This window comes from Sapajus apella, unplaced genomic scaffold (assembly GCF_009761245.1).
Source record: "Sapajus apella isolate SASKATOON/1434 unplaced genomic scaffold, GSC_monkey_1.0 scaffold15, whole genome shotgun sequence".
Taxonomy (NCBI): domain Eukaryota; kingdom Metazoa; phylum Chordata; class Mammalia; order Primates; family Cebidae; genus Sapajus; species Sapajus apella.
In genome coordinates, this window is record NW_022436955.1 from 1,079,478 (window position 1) to 1,106,595 (window position 27,118).

General features: G+C 51.2%; 1 protein-coding gene across 2 annotated transcripts; it reads left to right on the plus strand.

Moving 5' to 3' along the window:
• CETP (cholesteryl ester transfer protein) lies at positions 1-25,547 on the plus strand. Of its 2 annotated transcripts, XM_032283949.1 has the most exons (16): positions 1-243; positions 1,170-1,284; positions 7,963-8,097; positions 8,188-8,258; positions 8,470-8,557; positions 9,650-9,719; positions 9,948-10,008; positions 12,541-12,632; positions 13,858-14,037; positions 15,420-15,470; positions 18,384-18,548; positions 22,921-22,988; positions 23,381-23,414; positions 23,866-23,938; positions 25,030-25,115; positions 25,297-25,547. In XM_032283949.1, exons 1-16 carry the CDS (start codon positions 126-128, stop codon positions 25,369-25,371), a joined length of 1,482 nt encoding a protein of 493 aa, XP_032139840.1. In that variant the 5' UTR covers positions 1-125; the 3' UTR covers positions 25,372-25,547. The 2 variants fall into 2 exon arrangements, with proteins under 2 accessions (XP_032139840.1, XP_032139841.1); XM_032283950.1 differs by lacking the exon at positions 18,384-18,548 and having other exon boundaries at positions 74-243.
• Positions 25,548-27,118: the final 1,571 nt, after the last annotated feature.

Below are 27,118 nucleotides of genomic sequence, written 5' to 3' on the forward strand. Positions count from 1 at the left end.
TCTCTGGGGCCAGGAAGACCCCACTGCCCGGAAAAGCCTCATGTTCCGTGGGGGTTGGGTGGACGTACATATACAAGCTCCAGGCTGAACGGCTCGGGCCACTCACACACGGATGCCTGATAACCATGCTGGCTGCCACCGTCTTGACCCTGGCCCTGCTGGGCAATGCCCACGCCTGCTCCAAAGGCACCTCGTGTGAGGCAGGCATCGTGTGCCGCATCACCAAGCCCGCCCTCTTGGTGTGTAAGTACCAGTGACCTCCTCTCTGTCCATGCATCTGTCTGCCCTGGCAGGGCTCTTTTCAGGAACACCCACGATGCCAGCAGCCTCCCTGGCCTGGAGCCAGCTCTGAAGCTGGCTGCCACAGTAGCCCAGAGAAAGGAGTGTCCTGGGAGGAAGATGGGATAAGCGGAGCTGTCCTCACCCTCTCCTGACCGCACTTCAAGGTCAAGTTCTTTGGTGAGAAGGTCCTAGCTGGGCTGCAAATAGCCAGGTGTAGGGATTTGTGCTTGTCTGAGATGCAGAGTCACTGGGGTTCAAGTTAAAATTCAGATCTGAGCCAGGTTAGGGGGATGAGTCAGGGGATGAAGATGAGGAGTTTGGTGTATATTTGGTGTTGGGGGTCACTCTGTGGCCAGAGTCAGGGGTTGCCAGGAGCTCAGGTATTGGAGGCTGCATCACTGACTACTGTGTGACTTTGGCCAGCTCCCCTGCCCTCTCTGGGCCTCAGCCTCTCGCTCAATACAATAAAGGTATAGGGATGCTAAATGATAGAATTCTAAAATAGAACATCGCCAAGTTCAAGAGCCAAGATTATAGACCTCCAGGACTACAGGGAGTGTCACAGCGTTGTCTGGGTGAGCTAGGGTGAGTGTGTGGCTGGGCTCAGGGCTGCCATTTGACTGGGATCAAGGGGTTCCCATGCGTCAGGATCCAGAGGCTAGGGTATGATCAGGATCTCTGGCTGGGGTCAGGATAAACCTCTCTGTGTCCCCTAAGAATTGCCATTGACCTTACACTGAGAGGGAGGCCCAGTCCACCCCTCAGCTTTAAGGCCTGCTGGGGAGCCTAGTCCCAGAGAGGCTGAGTCATGGCCAAGACTGGTTGTGGATGGGAGTGGGGGGCTTGGCATGGGCCTGCAGCCCCTCAGCCACTGCCCTCCCTTCTAGTGAACCAGGAGACTGCCAAGGTGATCCAGACTGCCTTCCAGCGAGTCAACTACCCAAATATCACAGGCGAGAAGGCCATGATGCTCCTTGGCCGAGTCAAGTATGGGTTGTACAAGTGAGTTGGGCCTCGGGTGTCACCAGGCTGTGGGTAGGGAGGTGGGAAGAACAGCCTGGGGCTTGCCCCCAGCCCACAGGGAGGAAGGGCTGGGGGAGGGAGGGACTCAGGTCTCTCCCCTGGACTTGGAACCGGAGCCTGACCACCTCCCCTACCTCCACCCTCCATCCCCTGGTGCCCTGGGGGGACTTAGTGGGTGTATCAAACTCTCCAACAGCCCCTCTAAGAGTCAGGCTTCGAAGGATCCTTTCCCATTGCCCTGAGAAGTTGAAGGTCTTATTGGGTACTGAATGGAGGATAGGGTAGAGAGATCTCAGCAAAATGAGTATCTTTTTTTAAAAAAAGTTTATAAATGTTGTTTTCTTATAATACAGATAGGGGCCTCGCTCTGTTGGCCAGGTTGGTCTTGAACCTTGGCCTCAAGCAATCCCCCCGCCTCAGCCGAAAATGAGTATCTTGACATTATTTGGGATGATAGTAACAGCAGAGGGCCGGTTGTGGGCTAGGTGCTTTTCCAAACAATATCTCATTTTATCTTCACCTTTATCGTATACTTTTTCTTTTTCTTTCTTTCTTTCTCTTTTTAAATTTTTTGAGACAGCGTCTCCCTCTGTCATTTAGGCTGGAGTGCAGTGGCACGATCTCAGCTCATTGCAACCTCTGTCTCTGGGTTCAAGCAATTCTTGTGCCTCAGCCTCCAGAGTAGCTGGAATTACAGGCGCACACCATCTCCCCAGCTAATTTTTGTACTTTCAGTAGAGACAGGGTTTCACCATGTTGGCTAGGCTGGTCTCAAACTCCTGACCTCAAGTGATCTGCCTGCTTCCATCTCCTGAAATGCTGGGATTACAGGCGTGAGTCACCTTGTCCAGCCCTTTAGCTATCTTAATCTTTATTTTATTTATTTGTTTATTATTTATTGAGACGGAGTCTTTCTCTGTCAACCAGGCTGGAGTACAGTGGTGCCATCTCAGTTCACTGCAACCTCCGCCTCCCAGGTTCAAACCATTCTCCTGCCTCAGCCTCCCTAGTAGCTAGGATTACAGGCGCCCGCCACCAAGCCCAGCTAAATTTTAGTAGAGACGGGTTTCGTCATGTTGGCCAGGCTGGTCTTGAACTCCTGAGCTCAAGTGATCTGCCCACCTCACCCTCCCAAAATGTGGGATCACAGGCGTGAGCTACTGCACCCGGCCTATCTTAACCTTTGTTATATATTTTATCCTCATCTGTAAAGGAGGATAATGCCATCTTCCGGATGGCCCTGCTTAACAAATAAGGAAACAGGAACTGATAGAGGTTTCCCAGCCTGGCGGAGCTCACGTGCAAACTCAGCTCAGTCTCGGGAACTTGGCCACCTTCCTGGAACCTCAGGCTGCCCTGGAGCCTGGGTCTCTGTCTGTGTGTTAGTCTGAGACCCCAAGGGTGAGGCAGACCTTGTTCAGGGACTTTGTCTTAAAGCCAAATTGTTTCTGAGCCACCAGGGGGCGCCGGCGGTGCTGGGCTGCTGCTTCGCCTTTTGCAGGAAAACTCCTGCCGCTAGGGGGTGCTGTGGAAGAGTCCCAGCCATGCCCTCTGTGCGACTTTGGGCTTCAGATTACGCTTCTGAAAAACAGGATAATGGGCAAGGTGCAGTGGCTCGCACTTGTGATCCCAGCACTTTGGGAGGCCGAGGCAGGAGGATTACTTGAGCCAGGGTTCAAGATTAGCCTGTCTCTATAAAAAATTTAAAAATTAGCTGGGCATGGTGGTGTTTGCCTGCAGTCCCAGCTACTCAGGAGGCCAAGGTAGGAGGATCATTTGAGCCTGGGAGGTCAAGCCTGCAGTGAGCTATGATTGCGCCACTGCTCTCCAGCCTGGTAACAGAGCAAGACTCTGTTGCTAAAAAGTAAAAGAGGATAATGCTATCCTAGACCTATGCTGCAAGAGGTCAGACGTGGCAAAAGCATCTTGAGAAGTTAAAAAGATATCATCCTTAATAAATCAGCAATAATTCAGTTAGACCAGACTGCCATAGACTAGATGTCCTAGTCATTCATACTTAACTGTTATCCCAGGCAAGGCCTGTTGGAAGCTTCTTACTATGGCTTCCGGCAGGGTCCCCGTGAGCACTGCTGGCTGAGCTAACGAAACTCCCAAAATACCGGCCAACGTGGGAGACTGGCTTTGGGGAATCTACCACTTTGCAATTGACAGGAATGACTTCTGGAGGAACTTGATCCTCAATTTGGGACTCTTTACTGCGGGAGTTTGGCTGGCCAGGAACTTGAGTGACATTGACCCTGACCCTAACCCTAACCCTCACCAGGAGTGTAGCCAAGTAGACAAATGGAATCCTGTGCTGAACCCGAACCTTCCAAAAACAGCCTGCAATCTGTGACCACCACGAGATGTGCCCTGATGGCAGCTGAAGTTTGATTCAGTTTGATTACGATTGGCCATGATGAACGTTAGATGAAGCTGGATCATGGTAAAATGAGAATTCTTCACACTATTCTCTCTAATGGGAATAGAATAGAATAGAACAGAACAGACGGGGAAAGCCAGATATACACAGATTCTCCTTGTTGGGCAGTGTGTCATAGTGGCTTATAATATAGGATCTGGAGTGGGATGGACCCAGGATCAAATCCCCTTCTACTGAGGTTTTTTGAAGCCACGTAAGCTGCCTGAGCCATTTCTGTGTCAGTTCGGTGGGTACAGCAATAGTGACCACCTCCTGGGTAGCTGTGAGGATTAAACCAGGACATGTGTTTAAACTCTCAGGACAGTGCCTGCCACACAGTGTGTGTTCAGTACGTGATGGCTGCTTCTATTGTGTCATATTCCATGTGCTGAAGCCGGGCCCCGGGGGAGAGTTCAGCAAGGGCAGAGGGCATGAGAGTGAATGTGGCCCGCTGGCCTCCCGGCCCCCAGTTTCTCCTCTCTGATCCTTGCTTCCCAAGGATCCTTGCTGAGCCCCACCTCTGACCAAGCCCCTGCCGCACAGCTCCTCTGCTGTGCCTACAGCAAGACCCCAGGCCCAACATTTCTGCAGTTGTTCAGCTCCACCTCTGCCCGGGGCTAGCCCAGGCCTCCTCCCAGTGAGGAGCCCCCTGCTGTCTTCCAAACTCCCACCCTCCACCTGACGACACCTCGTCCAGGAAACCCTCTGTATCAGTTTCTTATTTTCTGCTGTAAAAAAAAAAAAAAAAAAAAAAAAAAAAAAAAAAAAAATCACTCCAAGTTTAGTGGCTTAAAATGACACAAGTTTATAATTTTACAGTTAAAAAGGCTAAAAGTCCACCATGGCTCTCCCTGAGCTAAGATCAAGATGTCCAGAGAACCAGGTTCCTCTGGGGGCTCTAGGGGAGAATTAATTCCCTTGCCTTCTCCAGCTTCCAGAGGCCTCCCCCATGCCTTGGGCTCCCTCCGTCTCCTTTTGTTTCAGGCGTTGAGGGGAACTCCCTGCTCTGACTTTCTCATGTATGGTGTTCCCCTCCGCTTTCCAGCAGCTGTGATTGTCCCAAATCCTGTCCTCTGGCTCTTTAGGCCGGAAAAATTATGATCGACCAGAGTTCAAGGCCTTGAAAGTGGCTTTTCCCACTGTCCTTTCTCACAGTGCGTGCTGGAGTCCACCCTCATGCTGGAATCTGTGAAAATGGGAAACGCACCGGGTGCTGTTCTCCTCCTCCACCCACATCTGTCCTGCAGCCTGACTGCTTTTCCTTTGTTGTTCGAGATGACGTTTTCTCTTGTTGCCCAGGCTGGAGTACAATGGCATGATCTCAGCTCACTGCAATCTCCACCTCCCAGGTTCAAGCAATTCTCCTGCCTCAGCCTCCTGAGCAGCTGGGACCACAGGCATGTGTTACCACGCCTGGCTAATTTTTTTTTTTTCATTTTTAGTAGAGATGGGATTTCACTATGCCGGCCAGGGTGCTAGGATTACAGGCATGAGCCACCGCGCCAGGCCCAGTCTGACTGTTTTTACTTACTCTCTACTGCCTAATTTTGTGCAGAGGTCAAGAATTTAGTCATCAAAGGAGGTTCGTGTGTTAGGAGCTTACACAGCTATCGCCAGAAGAGATGCCACTCAAAAATTTGGTATGCGTATGAGGGTGGTGGCTCACGCCTGTAATCCCAGGACTTTGGGAGGCTGAGTTGGGCAGATCACCTGAGGTCAGGAGTTCAAGACCAGCCTGGCCAATATGGTGAAACCCTGTCTCTACTAAAAATGCAAAATTAACCAGGCATGGTGGTGCTTGCCTGTAATCCCAGCTACTCAGGAGGCTGAGGCAGGAGAATCACTTGAACCCAGGAGGTGGAGATTGCAGTGAGCTGAGATTGCCCACTGCACTCCAGCCTGGGCGACAATAGCAAAACTCAGTCTCAAAAAAAAGAAAAGCTAGCATGGTGGCTCAATCCTGTAATCCCACCACTTTGGGAGGCTGAGGTGGGAGAATCACCTGAGGTCAGGAGTTCAAGACCAGCCTGGCAACATGGTGAAACCCTGATTTTACTAAAAATACAAACATTAGCTAGGCATGGTGGTGGGTGCCTGCAGTCCCAGCTACTGGGGAGGCTAAGGCAGGAGAATCGCTTGATCCCAGGAGGCAGAGGTTGCAGTGAGCCAAGATCATACCACTGCACTCCAGCCTGAGCAACAGAGCCAGACCCCATCTCAAAACAAAAACAAAAACAAATGTAGCAGGAGGTTTAAATTTCTGCAGAACCGAAAGAAGATTGGAGACTGTAGTATGATCTAATTCCAGATTAGGGCATTTAGAAGAATGTGAAGTCTGGTCAACATGGTGAGACCCCTAGCTATACAAAAAAATACAAAAATTGGCCAGGTGTGGTTGGTGCATGCCTGTGGTCCCAGCTATTTCAGAGGCTGAGGCAGGAGGATTGTTGGAGTTCGAGGCCACAGTGAGCTGTGATTACACAACTGCACCAGCTTGGGCAACAGAGAGGCGCCATGGAAAAAAAAAAAAGAATAAAGGAAAGAAAAGGGCTGGGCACAGAGGCTTACGCCTGTAATCCCAACACTTTGGGAGGCTAAGGCGGGTGGATCACGAGGTCAAGAGATCGAGATCATCCTGGCCAACATGGTGAAACCCTGTCTCTGCTAAAAATCACAAAGGTTAGCTGGGAGTGGTGGTGCATGCCTGTAGTCCCAGCTACACGGGAGGCTGAGGCAGGATAATTGCTTGAACCCAGGAGGCAGAAGTTGCAGTGAGCCGAGATCGCACCACTGCACTCCAGCCTGGCAACATAGTGAGACTATGTCTCAAAAAAAGAAAAGAAAAGAAAAGAAAGAACTAAAAAAAAAGGAAGAACCTGGAACAATCTAGTTGTTTCCTATAAGTCTTTGCCAATCTATTTTAAAATTTTTTTTATTTTTAATTTTTGTGGGTACATAGTAAGCATATATATTTATGGGGTACATGAGATGTTTTGATATAGACATGCAATGTTTTGTCAAGAGTCTCTTCTGTGGCCTAGGCTGGAGTGTAATGGTGCAATCTCAGCTCACTGCAACCTCTGCCTCCCGGGTTCAAGCAATTCTTCTGCCTCAGCTTCCCTAGTAGCTGTGCCTACATGCACCTGCCATCATGCCCGGTTAATTTTTTTGTATTTTTGTGGAGACGAGATCTCACCATGTTGGCCAGGCTGGTCATGAACTTCTGATCTCAGGTGATCTGCCCACCTCGGCCTCCCAAAGTTCTAGGATTACTGGTGAGAGCCACCTCGCCAGCCTGCCAATCTATTTTTGATCTGACCTCACTTCTGATGGCATATCCATACTCTTCGTAATCAATTTTCACTCTTCTTCACATACCATTTACATTTCTAAGAATGTGTCCATTTCATTTCATCTAATTTATCTCATTTGTGGACATACAATTGTTCATAGTATTCTCTCATAATTCCTTTTATTTCTGTAAGATTGGTAATAATGACCTCCCTTTTATTTCTGGTTTTGGTAATTTGAGTCTTTTTTTTCTTGCCAGTCTAGTTAAAGCTTTGCTGATTTTGTTGATCTTTTGGAAACACCAACTATTGTTTTCATCGATTGTTGTTTTTCTATTCTTTTTTTCTTTTTCTTTTTGCAAACTGACACAAGAGCAGAAAATCTATTCTTTATTTCATTCGTAGCCACTAATATCCTGATTACTTCCTTCCTTCTGCTAGCTTTGGGCTTAGTTTGCCATTATATTTCAAGTTTCTTAAGGTGGAAAGTTGGATATTGAATTGAGATTTCTCTTTTTTAAAGATAGGCATTTCTAGATCTAAATGTCCCCGTGAGCACGGTTCCCTCCATCTTCAGCCCAGCAGGGTTGACTCTCTCTGGGCATTCTTCCCTGGTCACCTCTCCCCTGCCTCTCCTCTTCTGCCTCCTCTTTCACTGTTCAACACCCTGTGATTACATTTGGACCACCCAGATAATCCAGGATCTTCTCCCCACCTACCCCAAGGTCCTTAGCTTAACCGTATTTGCATACGGGTAACACAAGTTGAGTGGGTACCCATCATTTGAACATTGGGTAACATATTTGCAGGTTCTGTGGATTAGGAGGCAGACATTCTGGAGGCTATGATTCTATCTTCCACCCTCGCCTAGGCAAAATTGGAGGCTCACTCCTTGGGCTCCCTGGATGATCCCTGACGTCCTTCCTCACTCCTGTTCCTTTCCAGCATTCAGGTCAGCCACTTGTCCATTGCCAGCAGCCAGGTGGAGCTGGTGGAAGCCAAGTCCATCGATGTCTCCATTGAGAATGTGTCTGTGGTCTTCAATGGGACCCTGAAGTATGGCTACACCGCTGCCTGGGGGTAAGCATTTCCATCAGCTGATGCACCATGCCCTCGCCCGCTCTGGGCTGGAGAGCAGAATGAGGGTCCTGGGTCCTTGGCTCTTTGCAGGTTGGGCATTGATCAGTCCATTGACTTTGAGATCGACTCCGCCATTGACCTCCAGATCAACACACAACTGAGTATGTGTCCAGTGTCCTCTGGGGAAGTGGGAGCCAGACGCTAGGGCTTGGCCTCAGCAGAGCCGGGAGGTTGTGCAGGCAGAGTCCCAGCCTGGGAAGTTTGCAGAGTTGGGGAGCCCAGAGCTGGCCAAGCTCTTGGCTGACCTGGGCAGCATGTGGGTACCACCCCATAGTGGAGGCTGCACTGAGGTCGTGTTTGGCTTCCCTGTAGCCTGTGACTCTGGTAGAGTGCGGACCAATGCCCCCGACTGTCACCTGTCTTTCCATAAGCTCCTCCTGCATCTCCAAGGAGAGCGAGAGTAAGTACACCGCCCGCGGCCCCCATTCCTGCTCGTGCCCATCCTATTAGCGTGCCCATGGCCTCTCCAGGCTCAGCCTCACACAGGGCAGGCTTGTGGGTGACCAAACCTGGGGGGAGAATACCTTCGGTGGGGTCACCTCCTACCTCTTCCCATCAATACACCCTCAAAGGCTGGAAAACAATAGCCACCTAACAGCTCTTAAGAACTCGCTGTGTGCCAAGCACTATCCCAAGCCCTTTGCATGAATTAATTGATTTTGTCCTTAAAACCAACCCCAGGATAGAGATTTTGTTATCATCCCCTTTTTACATGTGGGTAAACTGAGTCACGGAGTGGTTAGGAAGGAAAATCTCATATCTACAGAGTGCGTTCTGCAACCCAAACACCACACTAATTCACAGCTAAAACTCTAGTCAAGCGAAGTAACTTGCTGAGGACGCACAACTCGCCACTGAGGGACGAGAGCAGGATTTGAACCCAGCATTCTCTGACCCCAGAAGCTGAGTTCCTAGATACTTACTCTACTGCTTCCCAGGGTGGCACTTTTTGTCTTGGCCAACACCCTCTGTCAGGGAGCTGTGGGTAACCCCATTGCACAGAGGAAGACACTGAGGTTGAGAGAGACCCTGATCTGCTGAATTTGAATGCAAAATAAATAAATAAATAATAAAAATAAATTAAAAAATATATAAAAGAGAGAGACCCTGGTCATATAACCAATGCCAAACCTGGAAGGCAGAAGGGAGCCGGTGGGTGGGGTCTGGAGAGGAGCCCTCTATTCAGGCCATTTTCTGCCTCTGGCGCAGACGGACACGTGTGTGAATTTGGACTCTAGGCACGTTCTCGTGTGCGTGACAGGTGTGAGCATACGGGAGCTGGGCTCTCCTGAGGGATTCTGGGAGTGTGCCATGGTTAATCCTTGGGTCTGAGGTTCAATGTTCTCAGCTGCAAACTGGGGGCGATAATTCCTACCTCCTGAGCTACATGAGTCAGGACCAGCAGAGCCCTGAACAGTGCCTGGTACACAGTAGGTGCTCTGTGGATGCACAGGACTGGTCAGGGGCTCACTGTGGTGTTTGATGCCCTCAGGCCTGGATGGATCAAGCAGCTATTCACAAACTTCATCTCCTACACCCTGAAGCTGATCCTGAAGGGACAGGTGAGTGAGGCTGGCTGACTCCCAGTGGTTCCAGGGCCATGCCCGGGAGGCTGGACCCCTTTCCTCCCTGCCCTTCCCTGAGAAGGAGCCACTCCCATCTTCCCAATGTGGTAGTCCCCTGTGCTAGTTCCCAGCATTGCCACCAGCACGTAATTGGAAGGAGGCACTGCCCTGCCCCTCCTCTGGCATCTTTTCCTGCCTGGAAAGCACCTGCTCTGTCTGCCCCAGGTCTGCAAAGAGATCAACGTCATCTCCAACATCATGGCTGATTTTGTCCAGACAAGGGCTGGTGAGTGGGTCTCTGTCTTCATGCCTCAGAAGACAGCAGTGGGAGCCAAAAAGCCACCTGCTGCACTGCATGGCCTTGGGACCGTCACTCCTCCTCTCTAGTTCCCATGGCTTCTGTCTGGCTCTAACACTTGATGATTCATTCTGGGCAGGCTTTGGCAAGTCTTTGACCCTTAGGGCTGCAGCCTCACAAGCTGTGTGACGTTGGGCAAATCACTTAATCTCTCTGAATCTCAATTTCTTCATTAATAAAATGGGGGCGATAACAGGATCTACCCCACAAGGTGGCTGTAAAAATTGAGTAGGGAAAAAATGTATGTAAAATGAGTAAGGTACTGCCTTGTACCTCACACCTGGCTCATCCTGAACCCTTATTATTATGGCTGCTATTATCACCAGCCATGCATAGTCACCAACATTTCCAATAGCAGAAGACATCGATGAAAGATAACGATGAAGAAAGCTGTGTGGGCATCGGGAACTCCCTGCCCTTCTGGGTCCCTTCCCTCCCTTCCCATCAGGCCTCAGGTTAAGGGGGACCTCCCACAAGGCTGTGCAGTGTAGAAGAAACTACTCAGGACTCAGTTTCATCATCCATCCAGTGGGGACGTCCCTGATCATTGAGAGGAACCTCAGTCAAGAGAAGAAGGTGGCGAGGAGTGGGAAGCACTGTCCTGTGCCAATCATCATCATAATAAGGCTGGGCGCGGTGGCTCACACCTGTAATCCCAGCACTTTGGGAGGCCGAGGCAGGTGGATCACCTGAGGTCGGGAGTTCAAGACCAGCCTGACCAACATGGAGAAACCCCGTCTCTACTAAAAATACAAATTTAGCCAGGTGTGGTGGCGCATGCCTGTAATCCCAGCTACTTGGGAGGCTGAGGCAGGAGAATTGCTTGAACCCGGGAGGTGGAAGTTGTGGTGAGCTGAGATTGCACCATTGCACTCCAGCCTGGGCAAGAAGAGTGAAACTCCATCTCAAAAAAAAGTAATAGCCACCGGTTACTGAATGATGAAGTAAATGGTGCCCTGCACATAGTAGATGCCCATGGATGCCCAGGACTACTTTATACCAAACACTTATGTTAGCTATGGAATCCTCACAACTACCCGCGAAGAGCGTACTGCTGGCCCCCATTCCACTGAGGAGGAAATAGAAATCTCTGGAGATGAGAGGACTCCATCCCCCCACTAGGAAGTGGAAGCAGAATTTGAACCTTGACCCTCCAAAAACTCCAAAAGCCCCCCCGCCCCCCTCACCCCCTCTCCCCTTGCTCCCAGCTACTGTGCTGTGTGTAAGGCCTCCCGCTGTGCTCCTCACCTGTGGACAGGGAGGTGGCTGGGCTGAGGAGACCACCTGCTCCTTATACCCTGGCACACAGTAGGTGCTCAGTAAACAGAGGCAGCAAGGGAACAGTGGAACCCCAGGTGAGGGGGTCCTCTGGGCCACTGTGGGGTGTTAAGAGGGGAGGTTCCAGGCAGCCGCAGGCCCGTGGCAGGCATCCTAGGCTCCGCCCAAGGCATGAAGGGCTGAGCACAGTTCTGTCTTCCTGAGTGGCCAATCTGTCCCTCCCCTTCCCTCCACTCTCATGGCTGCATACACCTGGAACGTCTGTCTCTTTGGGATCCCTGTGCCAGTAGCTGTGCCATCAATAGGAATGCTGGTGGGCAACACTAACAGGAAGGAAGAATGAGGGAGGAGTTTCTGGACTGGCCCAGGCAGCCACAGAATTCAGAGGGCGCTGGGAGGTCAGAAGGGTTGTTTCAAGGGGCCGCGGTTTGAGGGAGGAGGCAGGTAGGGTAACCTGCACTCCCATCTGTGCCCTGCGTGTCTCACAGTGGTTCTGCACCAGGGTTGGAAACTACAGCCAGTGAGCCAAATACATTTGGCTGCCTGCTTTCAAAAATGAAATCATACTGGATCGGAGCCGTGCCCACTGGCATGCGTATTGGCGACGGCTGCTTTTGCGTTACAGCAGCAGAGCAGACTAGTTGCAACAGAGACCACATACCCCGCAAAGCCTAAAATATTTACTATCTGGTTCTTTATAGAAAAAAGTCTGCTGCCCCCTGTTCTAGACTATAGAACTCAGGACAGACGGGTTATGAAGTCTAGGAGGACTCCAAGATTCTCCTGGAAGTAGATTAGGAAAAAATATAATTAGATCGCTCACATGGCTGGGCATTCATGTGTGTTTACACAGCCTGCTCACTGGAGATGAGGACTCGGATGCTGGGTGAGGTCAGGGCCCTGTCCTGTTCCCCTGCAGTACAGAGCAGAGCTGGGTTTCAGCCCATCTTGGACAAGTCCTGTGCTCTGAACAAGCCTTCTAGAAGGGCTTTACCTACCCAGACAGACAGATTTGGGAAAAGAGAATGAAAAAGTGCAGCACTCCTCCCCACACACCCAGGCCCCACTTTACAGAGGGGAACACTGAGGCTGAGGCTTGGGCAGCTGTGTGGGGGCAAGACAGCGGTGACTCCGGGCAGCTCCCCCATCCTGAGGCTACACCTTGATCTTTTCCTCCTGCAGCCAGCATCCTTTCAGATGGGGACATCGGGGTGGACATTTCCCTGACAGGTGATCCCGTCATCACAGCCTCCTACCTGGAGTCCCATCACAAGGTAGGAGGGTGCGAGCGTGGGGGCAGGGCCCAGCTTCCCCAGGGGAGTAGGTCCTTGCCTGTGCTCTGACAGCCCCGTCCCCAGCTTCAACCCAGCAGCCAAGCATCCAGGGCCACTCCTCACCATTCCTGATGTGGCCGGGAGGGCAGGCCACAGTGACGTGCCTCCAAGCCCCCTCTGTAGGCACCAGGGCTCCCCACTGCAAGGATCCCGGCAAAGCACCAGCTCCTTCTGGAGGGCTTGTTTGGCTTTTGTCATCCTCTACAGCCGTGGATTGTGCCCTACCCCCCGGGGGTACTGACAAAAGCTTTGGACCCTCTATTACTTAGGATATACATTCGACTGCTGTAACAAATCAAAAGCATAGCTGCTTAAACACGATAGACATTTGTTTCCTCATGTCACGGCCTGAGCATCTGCAGCCTGGGGGGATCTGGAGGCTCCAGGGCGTCAGGCACGCAGGCCCCTTCCACTGGGTTCTCAGCCAGCCTCAGGTGTGGCGTCATTGCAGGGTCCTGGCTGGCTGGCATGACCACCACACTCCCTCTGCTCACATCCCATTGGCCTGAACTTGATCACAGGATCCCACCCTAGCTGCAAGGGAAACAGAGGAATTTATTCCAGCTAGATACTGAGATTAGCTAAAAATCAAGTGGTACAGAGATAGGAGAAGATTTTAGGGCAAACCAGCCATCTTTGCAACAGAACTTCTCCCCAGAAAACTGAACAGAAGGATCATTTTGGAGGTTCATGGACATTCCTGAAGCCTGTTCACGACCTGTGGACTGGATGACTTAGAGGCTCAGGGGACTGGACAGCGGCTTGTTTTCCCAATTTTGGCCTCCAGGAGCTGGTGGTCAATGGACTGCCCTCTGCAGGGGCAGGACCAGTGGTCGGCCAGGGGTGGGGGTGGCAGCTGGAGGTCCATGGTCACCAGCTGTCCTGACCTATGTCGTTACTTGAAGGCAGGAATGTCCCCTGTGAAGGTGGGAACCACGTCTGTCTGGTTCACTTCCCACAGTGGTTGAGACACAGTCAGCACTCGGGAAATATTTGTTGAATAAGTGAAAGCCCCGCTGGGAGAAACTGGGTGCAGCTCTTTCCTCAGTTTCCCCATCTGCACTCTGGGCTGAATGCCTTCCAAGCTTCCTCCCAATCTCCCCGAAGCTGGACCTGAGCCCAGCAGGGCAACACGGAGTCCAGCCAGCATCCCGGCTTCCTCCAGGGTCATTTCATCTACAAGAATGTCTCAGAGGACCTCCCCCTCCCCACCTTCTCACCCACACTGCTGGGGGACTCCCGCATGCTGTACTTCTGGTTCTCTGAGCAAGTCTTCCACTCCCTGGCCAAGGTAGCTTTCCAGAGTGGCCGCCTCACGCTCAGCCTGATGGGAGAGGAGTTCAAGGTGAGTGGGTGAGGCTGGGCTGCTGGGGAATCCAGATGGCGTGTGATATGCGTGTGTGCACATGCGTGCAGAGGAGGGAGGAAACTCGGAAACTTGGTGGTGGGCGAAAGAGCTAGGGACCGTCTAAGCTGGAGCAGTAACAGTGAAGTCCAGACTGGGTGCAGTGGTTCACATCTGTAATTCCAACCCTTTGGGAGGCTGACACCGGAGGGTCCCTGGAGCCCAGGAGCTCGAGACCAGCTGGGGCAACATAGGAAACCCCTGTCTCTACAAAAATCAAAATAAGTTTAAAAATTAGCTGGGCATGGCAGTGCATACCTGTAGTCCCAGCTACTCAGGAGGCTGAGGTGGGAGGCTCACTTGAGCCCAGGAGGTTGAGGCTGCAGTGAGCTATGATGGCCCCACTGCACACCAGAATGGGTGACAGAGTAGGACTCTATCTCAAAAAAAATGGTAAAGTCCAGCATTTTTGGGGGTCGACTGTGTGTTCCCAGATAGATGGATGGATAGAGCAATCAGTAGATGGATTTAGGTAGAGACATAGCTTGGCATGTAGAAACTGTGCTAAATATAAGATGATATTGGCCGGGCGCAGTGGCTCACGCCTGTAATCCCAGCACTATGGGAGGCTGAGGCCGGTGGATCGCCTGAGGTCGGGAGTTTGAGACCAGCCTGACCAACATGGAGAAACCGTGTCTCTACTAAAAATACAAAATTAACCGGGCATGGTGACGCATGCCTGTAATCCCAGCTATGCAGGAGGCTGAGGCAGGAGAATTACTTGAACCCAGGAGGCAGAGGTTGCAGTGAACTGAGATCACACCACTACACTCCGGCCTGGGCGGCAAGAGTGAAACTTTGTCTCAAAAGAGAAAAAAAGATGATCTTAGTCTTACATTTATTGCATAGTTATATTTGCTGCACTCACCCTGTGAGATGAGTGCTATTGTTACCTTGGTTTTGCAAACAAAAAACAGCAAAGCTCAGAGAAGGTAGGTGACTTACTGAAGATCACACAGCTTGTAAGAGGTGCCCCGAAGCTGGGACTCTTCACCTATACTATACCAGAAGTGCTTAGGTAGTTTCCAGGCCATGCCTGTCATTGAACTCATGAGGAAACTGAGGCCGCCAGAGGGCAAGTGACTTGCGCAAGGTCACGCAGCCTGTGTGAGGCAGAGCGGGGAGCAGAAGCCAGGCCTCCAGCTGGACGGGGGTTCCCTGCCCTACACCCTGCCCGAAGCATCTCACATGTTGTCTGGAAGGCTGGGAGCTGGGTCTGAGGAGGGCTCTGGTCCTTGAAACTGTACTCCGTCCCTGCAGAGTTTCCCTCTGAGGAGTGGCCTTTACACCCCCCAACCCCTGACTTCCCCATCTCTTTGCAGGCAGTGCTGGAGACCTGGGGCTTCAACACCAACCAGGAAATCTTCCAGGAGGTAACTGCCCCCACCCCTGTGTGGGGTTTGTCTCACATACCCCAATCTTGCTCTGGCTTCAAGAGCTCCCACACAGCCAATAACAACAGCAATGGCAACAATTACAGTGGCAAACACAGCTCCTTCCAGGGTGTCCGGCATGGAGCGAAGCGCTTGGTGTGTGTGACTTCCTTCAGTGCTCACACCTACGCTGAGTGGGGCACCCAAGCCATCCCTTTTTTACACACAGGGGAACAGTGAATGTCAAGGCTGGGTTTGAGCCCAGCTCTGTTGCCCCCCCAAAGATAATGCTCCATTCCCTGCTCTATTACCTAGGCATAGGGCCTCATGGGGGGCTGGAACCCCAGGATCAACTCCAGGTTCAGAGGGCCCCAGCAATAAATGACTATTGATTACTCCTGATCCCAAAGCCAACTCCAGGCAAGCTTCTTGGGGGTCACGGCCTCTTCTTGCTATGCCCGGTGGCAATGATGTTCAAAATCCCACTCCTCATTGCAGGGTTCCACTAAGAACCCATGACCTCCTTCCTCAAATGGACCTCGTGCTTTCTGAGTAAGCCTCCCTCAGCTTTCTGGTCACCTCACTCCCCACCCACTGCAACGGCTTCTTCAGGCCTTCCTGCCATCCTCAAATCTCCAGCTGCCCCTCCTGTGTCCCTTCCACTTCCCTCTGCACACATAGCCTCTTCCCAGAGAGCTGAGCAGAGCCACCCACAGAACTTCTCCCCACGTGTCTGCTCCCAATCCCACTCCCTCACCCACACCTGCTGCGCCTTCCTGCAACCCTCTCCTGTTCTAACAGAGGACGGTCCCTCTTCCCTTATGAACTCAGACCACCCAGCCTCCTTCCCCAGCTTTGCAATGTCTCTCTCTCTGCATGTATGCAACTCACAATATTGAGCAGCCCCTGACTGGGTCTTCTCCCTCAGCCCCTTGACTGAGTCCTGTTCCTGTGATGTCCTGTTTCCAGTCTTTCTACTTCTCTGTCTCCACCTCCTTCTCAGGCCAGGCTACCATTATCTCTAGTAGGGAGCCACCTGCAGCTCCCAGTAGGTCTCCCTGTGTCCTGATACCCTCCTACAATCCGTTTCCCATAGCAACCAGAACAATCTTTTCAAGAAACCAAACTGCTCATTCACCTGCCTGCTTAACGCTGGTGTAGGATACAGGCTAAATGCTTTGCCCTGGCCTCCAGGGTCCTGCACTTTCTCTTCCCGTCTGCCTTTCAATCTAGTTGTTTTGAACCCAGTGTAATTGCTCAGTTTAAGAGTTGATGATGATGTCTTTCATCAGCTCTGGAAATTTCTTCTTCTTTTTTTTTTTGAGACAGGGTCTCTCTCTGTGGCCCAGGCTGGAGTGCAGTGGTGCGATCTCGGCTCACTGCAACCTCCGCCTTCTGGGTTCAAGCCATTCTCCTGCCTCAGTGTTGAAATTACAGGTGTGGGTCACAGTGCCTGGCCCTGGCCCATCAGCTCTGGAAATTTCTTCGTCACTCTCTCTTTCATGATTGCTCCATCACTGTTTTCTCCATTCCTACTTCCCTGAATTTCCACAAGACACACATCTCATTCCATTTTCCATCTCTTTTCATGTTTTCCATCTCTTTCATCTCGGTGCTAAGTTCTAGATAGTTTCTTCAAGCATCTTCTCAAGTTCATTAACTCTTTTTACAGCTGTGTCTTATCTGTTTACTTGCCCACTGAGATTTTCATTTTATTTTATTTATTTATTTATTTATTTTTGAGACAGAGTCTCACTCTTGTTGCCCAGGCTGGAGTGCAGTAGTGCAATCTCAGCTCACTGCAACTTCCACCTCCTGGGTTTAAGCGATTCTCGTGCCTCAGCCTCCTGAGTAGCTGGGATTACAGGTGCGTGCACTCATTTTTTTGTATTTTTAGTAGAGACAGGATTTTACCATGTTGGCCAGGCTGGTCTTGAACTCCTGACCTCAACTGATGCACCCACCTCAGCCTCCCAAAGTGCTGGGACTACAGCTGTGAGCCACCGCACCCAGCTGCCTCTTTCTTTCTTTCAAGCTGAAATATGCATTGAATTAAACCATTTGTTGTGCATCCAGTGGTTCGATGATTTTCTGGGGTGTGTAGTCTCCTTGAGCCCAGTCCCATAGGCTGTAATTGGAGGTCCTCGGGCCACATGCCCCAGCCCCACTGGCTGCCCGCCCATTCCTTATGTTGGCCGTGCTCCTTCCACGGGGTTGTCATCTACACTGTCCCCTCTGCCAGAATGGTCTGCCCTCACTCATCCCACCTGCTCCTCCTCCGCTCAGAAAAGGCCTCTCCCACCTCCCTGATGACTAGGTCAGATCGCCTCGTGCCACAGCCTGGTGTGTCTCTCCTTTAAATACTCCTCAGCTGCAGTTGTACGTTCCATTCTGGGATGTCCTGGTTAAATCTGAGCTCCTGCCAGTATAGCCCACAGCTCGTAGGCTCTCCCTCTATCCGTACCCCTAGCCCAGGACTGAAGCACAGTCAGTACTCACCAATATTATTAAATCAAAGTTACCGCTGCTTCCCTTGGAGGGTCACCGTGCGGCGTGTCCTGTCCTAAGCTCTTTCCACAGGTTATCTCATTTCCTCCTCGTGACACCCCTATGAGGTAGGAACTATGATTATCCCCATTTTACAGATGAGGAAAGTAAGGCCCAGAAGGTTAAGTAAAGGCATTGTCAGCACATCCTGAGAGAGGAGTTCTGGCTTCACTAGCACACAAATGAGAAATGGAGGCCCAGAGACAACGAGAGTCCTAATTTGCACCACCTGGGGCCCGAGTACCACCCCAGGCTGCTTCTTCCTTTTCCCCAGACCTGGAGCCCCGAGCTAGCTTTGTCCTTCCCATCTCTGCGGGCAGGGATGATGGGCCCCTGTCCTGGACACGGGAACCCTGTCTTCCACAGCTTGTTGGTGGCCTCCCCAGCCAGGCCCAAGTCACTGTCCACTGCCTCAAGGTGCCCAAGATCTCCTGCCAAAACAAGGGCGTCGTGGTCAGTTCTTCAGTGATGGTGGAATTCCTCTTTCCACGCCCAGACCAGCCACATTTTGTAGCTTACACGTTTGAAGAGGTGAGGCGGGTGCAGGGGGAGGAGAACCTCACTCACAGCTGGACCATAGGGGCCGGGGGCCGGGGGCCGGGGGGGCACTCTGAAATCCCCAGATCCCCTCACCATCTCTGCTGGTACTGGTTGTCCCTTACACATGGCTCCTTATAATCAAAATTACACCACACATGTAACGAGGGGTGCACACATGATTTCCACAGTTTAGGTGATATTTTCTCTTTTCTTATTTTCATTTTTTTAAGAGACAGGGTCTCACTCTGTCACCCGGGCTGGAGTGCAGTCTCACAATCACAGCTCACTGCAGCCTCAAATCCTGGGCTCAAGTGATCCTCCCACCTCAGCCTCCTGAGTAGCTGGGACCACAGGCACGCACAACCACACCCGGCTAATTAAAAAAAAATTCCTTAGAGACAGGGTCTTGCTGTGTTGTCCAGGCTGTTCTCAAACTCCCAGCCTCAAGCAATTCTCCTGTGTCAGCCTCCTGAGTTGCTGGGGTTACAAGCGTGAGTCAGCACACCAGGCATGTTTTCTTCCATTCTTATTTTTATTTATTATATATTTACTTTTTTTGAGACAGAGTCTCGCTCTGTTGCCCAGGCTGGAGTGCAGTGGCACAACCTCGGCTCACTGCAACCTCTGCCTCCTAGGTTCCAGGGATTCTTGTGCCCCAGCCTCCCAAGTAGCTGGGATTACAGGCATGCACTACCATGCCTGGCTAAATTTTTGTATTTTTAGTAGAGACAGGGTTTTGTTATGTGAGCCAGGCTGGTCTCAAACTCCTAGCTTCAAACGATCTGCCCACCTCAGCCTCCCAAAACTCTAAGATTACAGGCATAAGCCTCCACACCAGCCAATATTTTCCTTTTAAGCTCAGTGGTAGACAATGGTGTTTGTTACCCAGCTCCACAGCCCTCCATCCATTAGGGCCACATCAGTTTCCAAATTCCCAGCTTTTGTGAATTTGTGAAAGCCATGTAGTGTACGGCCACTGGATATATTGCAGAACACCCAGTAGGGTCTGGCTGGCACCCCGCGATCAGACATACTGGTATTTCTCCTCATAGGAAGCAAGATAAATACTGTAGATCGCTTCCTAGACAATGGCCAGATTTTTGCCAACAAACTCAAACTTAAGAAAAAACTTGCAGTTTTCAGATCCTGTTTAATTTTATAATTGCAAATAAGGAATTAAAGAGCAGTATTATCTTTAATACTACTTAGAATATATATATATATATATATTTTCCTTTGAGACAGAGTCTCACTCTGTTACCCAGGCTATAATGCAATGGTGTGATCTTGGCTCCACCTCCCAGGCTCAAGCGATTCTTGTGCGTCAGCCTACCAAGTAGCTAGATGGGACTACAGGCACATGCCATCACGCCCAGCTAATTTTTAGTAGAGATGGAGTTTCACCATGTTGGCCAGGCTGGTCTCGAACGCCTGACCTCCAGTCATCTACCCGCCTCAGCCTCCCAAAGTGCTGGGATTACGGGAGTGAGCCACTGTGCCTGGCCAATATTTCTTAATACATTAAGAACCAAAGACAAGAGCAATGAAAGCACGTTGTGGAAAATATAGAAAAATAGAAGAAACCCACTGTCACCACAACCCCCTTGTCCAAAGGCCTTCGATGTGGTTACTGGGTGCATTTCCTTCTAGTGCTTTATTCTTTTTAAATAAACTTTTTATCTTGGAGTAACTTTAGATTTGAATAAAAGTTGCAAAGTACAGAGAGTTCCCGTATCCCCCCAAGCCGCTTCCCGCTTTGTTGACATCTTACGTAACCACGCTACGCTGTCGTATCAGAGATATTAATATTGGTGCATGACTATTTACCAAACTCTAAACTTTATTTGAATCTCCCCAGTTTTTCCACTGACATCTTTTTCTTTTCCAAGATCTGATCCAGGATAGAAGATAATATTCAGCTGTTCTTTGTTTGTTTTTGATTCTGCCCAGCCTGTGGTGCAGTGGTGCAATCACTGCTCACAGTAGGCTTGATCTCCCTAGCTAAGGTGATCCTCTGCAGCTTCTCAACTAGAGATGGGCACCACCACGTAGAGACAGGGTGTTGCCATGTTGTCCAGGCTGGTCTCGAATCCCTGGGCTCAAGCGATCTGCCCACCTTGGCCTCCCAAAGTGTTGGGATTATAGGCATGAGCCACTGTGCCCAGTTTATTTAGCCTTTCAAATATCTCTTTAATTTTCATATTATTTTCCTTTTTGTTTTTCTGTTTTATTCCTTTAGGCTTTCTCATGCGGATGTTTATTTACTTATTTTTTTGTTAAGAATCTGAAATGTTGAACATTTGTTAAAGAAAAAATTATTCAATGACGCTGATAAAGCGTGGTAAAAAAGACTGTTTGGGACCCTTGTGACAGGTATAGGAACCACTGCAGTAGGGTCTTACAGTAGTGGGAGAGCTTGGCATCAACTTCAAACATGGGCAAGGGAGAATGTATAGCCAAGGAGCAGGATGAGGTCAGAGATGGAAAATTACCAGGAGAAAACATCAGAGATAAAGGGGATTCTGCCTAAAACCAACCTACCAGGATTCTAGCTGAAGACAGGGTCATCAGACAACATCTTGGGGGAGGTGGAGGTGGAGGAATCTGATCAGATTTCAAGGGTGATCACATATGGAGAATAGGGGGTTCTTTTGCTAAAACTGGGTTTTATAAGAAGTGCACAGATGGTCCTGGGAAGAGGTTCAGGGGCCCAACTAAAGTTAGAATCTTTACCACTGTAACAAACACCTGCTAGCCTCCTATTCCCCCACTGGTCCCCCCTTCCTGGAATGTCCTGTTTCATTCCAAAGCACTGCATTCCCTCCCCCCCGACTTTCCTAGGAGTCTGCCCTTGTTCCTGCCTCCTGAAGACTTCCCCTGTTGCTTTTGAGTTTGGCTGTGTACAGAAAGGATTTTTAGAAATCTATGTTAACCAGGGCGTGTGTGTGTTGGAGCTGAAGGGAGTGCTCCCAGAAGGGAAGCACTGGATCTCAAGGGCAGGGAGAGAGCCATGGGAAGGTGCCCTGGCCCAGGGAAAATCACCAATAGGGCCTGGGGAGGGGAATCACAGTGTGGTCAGGGACAAGGGTTGTTTGAGGTGAAGGCCGGAAGGTACATTGAGACCGTCTCATGGAGGCTTAAAGACCAGAAGGAGGAAGTAAAAGCCACAGAGGCTTTGGGATTAGGGGAGGGAGGAGGTGACAAGCTTGGTGCTGGTGCAGGACTGTGGGATTGGGGAGGCATCAACTGAGCCCTGGCTAAAGTGACAGAAACAGGACAGCCTTCAAGCCTCATCTGTGCCCACCCCTTCGCTGCGGAGAGGGAAGAACCAATGGGACACTTGTTTAAGGCCACACATCACATTCAGACCAGAACCAATAGTTCTGCACCCCAGCACATTCATTCATTCATTCATTCATTTTCAACAATAACTGTTGAGGTCTTACTGTGGGCCAGGACCATATCGTTTCTGATCTCATGAAGCTTACAGTCTAATGGGAAGAAAGAAATATAGGTAGACAAACAAAAGGCTATATAACCACTAATTGTGCCCAGTGCTATCAAATAAAAATGGGTGGTCAGCAGAGGTGCTTATACAACTTATAACTCAAAATCCAGCATCTATTTGAAAGTGATCTAGTGTCATGGGCCTCAAACTTTGACAGGCATCGGAATCACTTGGAGTGGGGTTACTGCACAGACTTCTGGAGCCACTCCCCGGGTTTCTGGTTCGGTGGGTCTGGGGTGGGGCCTGAGAATCTGCCTTTACCACACAAGCCCTTCTGCGTGGTGCGAATGCTGCTGGTTAAAGGACCACACTTCCTCCACCACGTCGCTTTGATGATGGCTTTACTTGGGAGGTGGAGGGAAAGCTACGCAGGAAAGCCCAGGTCCATGCCTGTTTCTGACCAAACAGGAAGAAACCACTGGGGATGTGGATAAGTCAGAAACCAGGAGAGAAAGTGGCATGGGCCAGGCATGGTGGCTCAGGCCTGTCATCCCAACACTTTGGGAGGCTGAGGCAGGAGAATCCCCTGAACCTGGGAAGCGGAGGTTGCAGTGATATGAGATTGTGCCACTGCACTCCAGCCTGGTCAGCACAGTGAGACTCTATCTCAAAAAAAAAAAAAAAAAAAAAAAAAAAAAAAAAAAAGAAAAGAAAAGAAAACAGAAAGTGCCCATGTGACTTCTCAGGTCCTAACTCCAAAGCCACAGGTGCTAGGGAACTCTCCTCAGAAGAGCAATAGCTAAGCCTGGTTCCCATGGTCCCTCAATGGAAAGAATCAGGCGCCCTGGGCTAGGAGGGTTGCTCTCTGCTTCAGGGAAAGCCCCGGCTCACAGCAAATTTGGTTTCTCTCCCCAGGATATCATAACTACCGTCCAGGCCTCCTATTCCAAGAAAAAGCTCTTCTTAAGCCTCTTGGATTTCCAGTATGTGCTGCAGAGAAGAGGGGGCGGTCGACTCTGCAAACCTCTCTCCAGCCCCTTGGAGTCAGGCGCAGGACGGGTGTTGGTGGGGAAATAGCGCTCCTTCCCTCTGGGGCATATGGCCTGACTGCAGGGAGATAAGACCCTCACCTAGAGGGAGTCTTCGTCCAGAAGAAGGCGGGGTACCAGGAAGAATGGAGGAAGGGCCCGGCAGGAGGAGAGCGCTGCCTGAGCCAGGGCCTGGCAGCTGGAACAGCAAATCTCACGAGAGTCCCCAGAAAGGCCTGAGCAATGAGACAGAAGCACTGGCTGTCATTCCTAGAGCTTCTTTCCCGGTGGATGTTACAGGAGGGGGCCTGACAGAGGGTCAAATTCTCACCTCTTTTTTATTTCAGGATTACACCAAAGACTGTTTCCAATTTGACTGAGGTAGGTGGCCTTGGATAGACCAGGAGAAATAAGTCCTGTTGGATCTCCTGCCTTCAGGAAAGCGGGCAACAAGATCAAAATAATCTGGACCAAGCGGCCCGTTCCGTGTCTCTTGTGACCCTTCTTCTCCCTGCCACGTCCGTTGGGAGAGCTCTTGTGTTACAAAAATGAGAGCGTGTTGGTATGGACTGGGCTTTGGGCAGAAGAGTACTGGCCAAGCAGCCCCTCCCTGGATCTCAGTTTTCCCTCTGTGGAATGGGCCAGCAATCCCGGCCCTCCCCAGGGTGAAGGAGGGAGCACTCAGGAGAGGCACTGTCTGGGACAAGAGGTAGTGGGTTGGACGTATTTTTTTGCAGATGGGCATGAATGCTTTGCCCAAGCTGTGTGGCATCTGCCCTGTGGGTCACTTCTGTGCTCCAGGGGGCGCTCACCATAGGCCTCTGATCAGCAGAGCAGTTCCGAGTCCGCCCAGAGCTTCCTGCAGTCAATGATCAACACTGTGGGCATCCCTGAGGCCATGTCTCGTAAGTGTGGGCTGAAGGGGAAATGGGGGTGCCAAGCCTGACCGAGCTTCCCATTCCCCTTGTGGGCCGTTCCCAGGCAGAGCTCCAGGTGCCCCTGTTCCCAGGCATTGAAACTTAGCAGTCTGGGCCCCCTTCCCTCTCCCTGCTGGTGGCATTGCATGCCAGTGACTCAACCAGATGCAGAGAGCCGTGTTTCTGGTTTACCTGCAGGATATTATCTCTACCACCCCATGGGTTGGCTCAGCCCACTTTCAGGACACAGGTTTCCTAATAGCAACCTGATATAGCAGAAAGAGCCCTGGGCTGGGAGGCTGAGACCTAGTTCTAGCCCAGCCCTGAACCTGTTTCCCTTTCTGTAAAACGGGAGTGTTGAACTTCATGGTCCCAATTTTCCTTTTGACCTTGAAATGGTAGAATATTTGTCCGTTTGAGGTGACTCAAGCGGTAGACTCTCAGACATCATGGCACACGTGTGCTGGGGGTGTGGACACGTGGACGAGGCTCTGCTGAGAGCTCTCTGCCGCCTTCCCCACAGAGTATGTTGAGCTGACGGTGCCTTCCTTTAGAATATCTGCTTGTCCACGTGGCTTAGGTAGGAAGAAGGGCGTGGAAATGGAATCATCCTGGTGGGGTGTCTTGGCATCTCTTGGCCTCATTTTCCCCATCTGAACCACGGAGCTAAAACCAGAGGGGAGCGGATTAAGCCATTCCTACAACTACTTGCAAGGAGGCCACTCTGTGTGGTTGCAAAGAACGCTTTGAGAGGCTGTGTGGGGAAGGCTCCTTCCTGGCAGGGTAGATTCAGCTAACTGCAGGTCATGTGGCCATTGTGGGTGGGTTGGGAGCTCAAGTTTGGGACAGAGTGGAATTTCTTTGGGCAGCAGAGTGGCAAGCGCTACCAGCAGGCAAACTCTGCTCTTCCCCATCCTCAGAAGCACTGGCCCACTCTTCTAAATCAAAGTGAAAAAACATGTTTACAGAATGTAGGTCCAAAGAGGTCTCGGCATCTGCCACTGCCCAGGGTGGCGGAGCCTCAGGCCCGCCCTGCTCCCCAAGAAGGGCTGACTGGGGGGCTCTGTCCCCTGTCCCAGGGCTGGAGGCAGTGTTTACAGCCCTCATGAACAGCAAAGGCCTGAGCCTCTTCGACATCATCAACCCTGAGATTATCCCTCAGGATGTGAGTACAAAGCCCCCCTCGCTAGCCCCTGTCTCCTGGGGAGGGAGGCCCAGACAGGATTTCCAGGGTGACTGGCGCCTATTGGGGAGACAGGCAGAGGGGCTCTCATTAGCTTGGCTCCCTCCTGGCGGCCTGGAAGTCAGCCCAGCCTGCCCCTCTCTCCTCCGGCCTCTCCCTCTAGGGCTTCCTGCTGCTGCAGATGGATTTCGGCTTCCCTGAGCACCTGCTGGTGGATTTCCTCCAGAGCTTGAGCTAGAAGTTCCAAGGAGGTGGGGGTGAGGCTTGAACCAGAAGGCAAGCACCAGGCTCACAGCTGGAGCCCTGGTGTCTCCTCCATCACGGTGGGCCAGGGTGGGAGCACAGAGATAGACATTGGCTCCCACCTCCTCCCTGTCCTAAAGGCCCACTGGCATTAAAATGCTGTATCCAAGAGCTGGAGAGTCCTTCTTCTGTGGCTGGGAGGTAGAGGGAGGGGGAAGAGATGTGTCTCACCAGCACCGTCCACCTCCTTTCAGCCCTTCCAAGGCAGCTGCCCGCAAACCCTCCAAGCTCCACAGTGCCTAGAGGAAGAAATTCAAACCTCTCTACTTGGGACCCAGGGTCCTCCCTGATCAGGTCCCTGAGTACCTTCCAAATTTATCCCCTTTAGCCCAGCACTCTTCTCGTCTGACCAGCTTCCTGCATGAGCTGTCACACACTCTCTGTCCCATGGGGTTTCAGTGTTGGACAGGAAGTGAGGGGGAACCGGGGCTTCAGATCTGAGGATAGTGTGAGGGGAAGGTGCCCTCAGAGGTAGAAAGAGAGGAAGATAGAGCCTCTAAAAAGGCAAACACTTTATTCTAGAAGAGAAACCTCTTTCTTCTTCTTCCTTCTTCTTCCTTCTTCTTCTTCTTCTGACAGAGTCTCACTCTGTGACCCAGGCTGGAGTGCAGTGGCGCAATCCTGGCTCACTGCAACCTCTACCGCCTGGGTTCAGGCAATTCTCCTGCCTCCGCCCCTCAACAAGCTGGGACTACAGGCACCTGCCACTACACCCAGATAATTTTTGTATGTTTAGTAGAGATGGGTTTCACCATGTTGGCCAGGCTGGTCTCGAACTCCTGACCTCCAGTGATCCACCCGCCTCAGCCTCCCAAAGTGCTGGGATAACAGGTGTGAGCCATCGTGCCTAGCCTCCGCCTCACCTCCTTATGCTTAAATTGTGTCTTCTTCTTCCCACCCTCAGGCTACAACACAAAAACTTTCTCCAACCATCCTAGTCTTGGAAGTCACCAGGCTCTATTTTTTCCAGGTGTGTAAAGAAAATGCCTCAGATTAGCCAAGCGCGATGGGAGGAAGCGCAGCAAGATGCTGGCTCATGCAAGGTCCCTGGGGTAGAAAGAATCCTAATGGATTCAAGAACAGTCAAAAGGGCTGGTGTGGCAATGAAAGCAAAAAGCTAGGGGCGAGAGATGAGGCCCAAACAACAGGCAGGGTCACATCACAAGGTGGCAAAACGGCCTGTATTTCAGCAGCCAGGAGACACGGCCAGGAGGCTGGGGCTACAAGGAGCTCGGAAGTAAGACGCCCGTTCAAGTCTGGGAAGATGTGAGGGGAGGGCCCCATATTCTGAGTCCGCTTTCTTCCAAGCCCTTCCCTGCCCCTCCAAGGGCTTTCTGAGGCCTGCTTTTCCCCTAGCCCCTGGCCCCACCCTGGGGCGTAACGCAAGAGTCTGATTTACTAAGCACGAGCACTAAAGGACGGGACGGGCAGCTCTCAAAGGGCCTTGGCAGAAGGAGTCAAGGTGGTCTCGCCAGTCCCCGAGTCCAATGCCCTTGGGGAGACCTCTCCAAGGACAGTGAGGGAAGCTTGGGGGATGCCCCTACCCTCCTTTCTGGAGCACAGCCCTGGGGTCTCTGGAGTTTACAAGGGGTAAGACTCAAAGTGACTTCTCTGTCTGTCCCTCGTGCTAATAAAAGTTCCCATTCAAGAAAGAGCTGCCTAGGGATGCCAAGTTATCCGAA

Bases quoted from the DNA above. Each gene is read 5' to 3' on its own strand.
- CETP (XM_032283949.1), top strand. From the start codon at position 126: ATGCTGGCTGCCACCGTCTTGACCCTGGCCCTGCTGGGCAATGCCCAC. The intron at 8,098-8,187 runs GTAAGCATTTCC...GGCTCTTTGCAG, and splicing joins GGCTACACCGCTGCCTGGGG to GTTGGGCATTGATCAGTCCA. The intron at 8,558-9,649 runs GTAAGTACACCG...TGATGCCCTCAG, and splicing joins CATCTCCAAGGAGAGCGAGA to GCCTGGATGGATCAAGCAGC.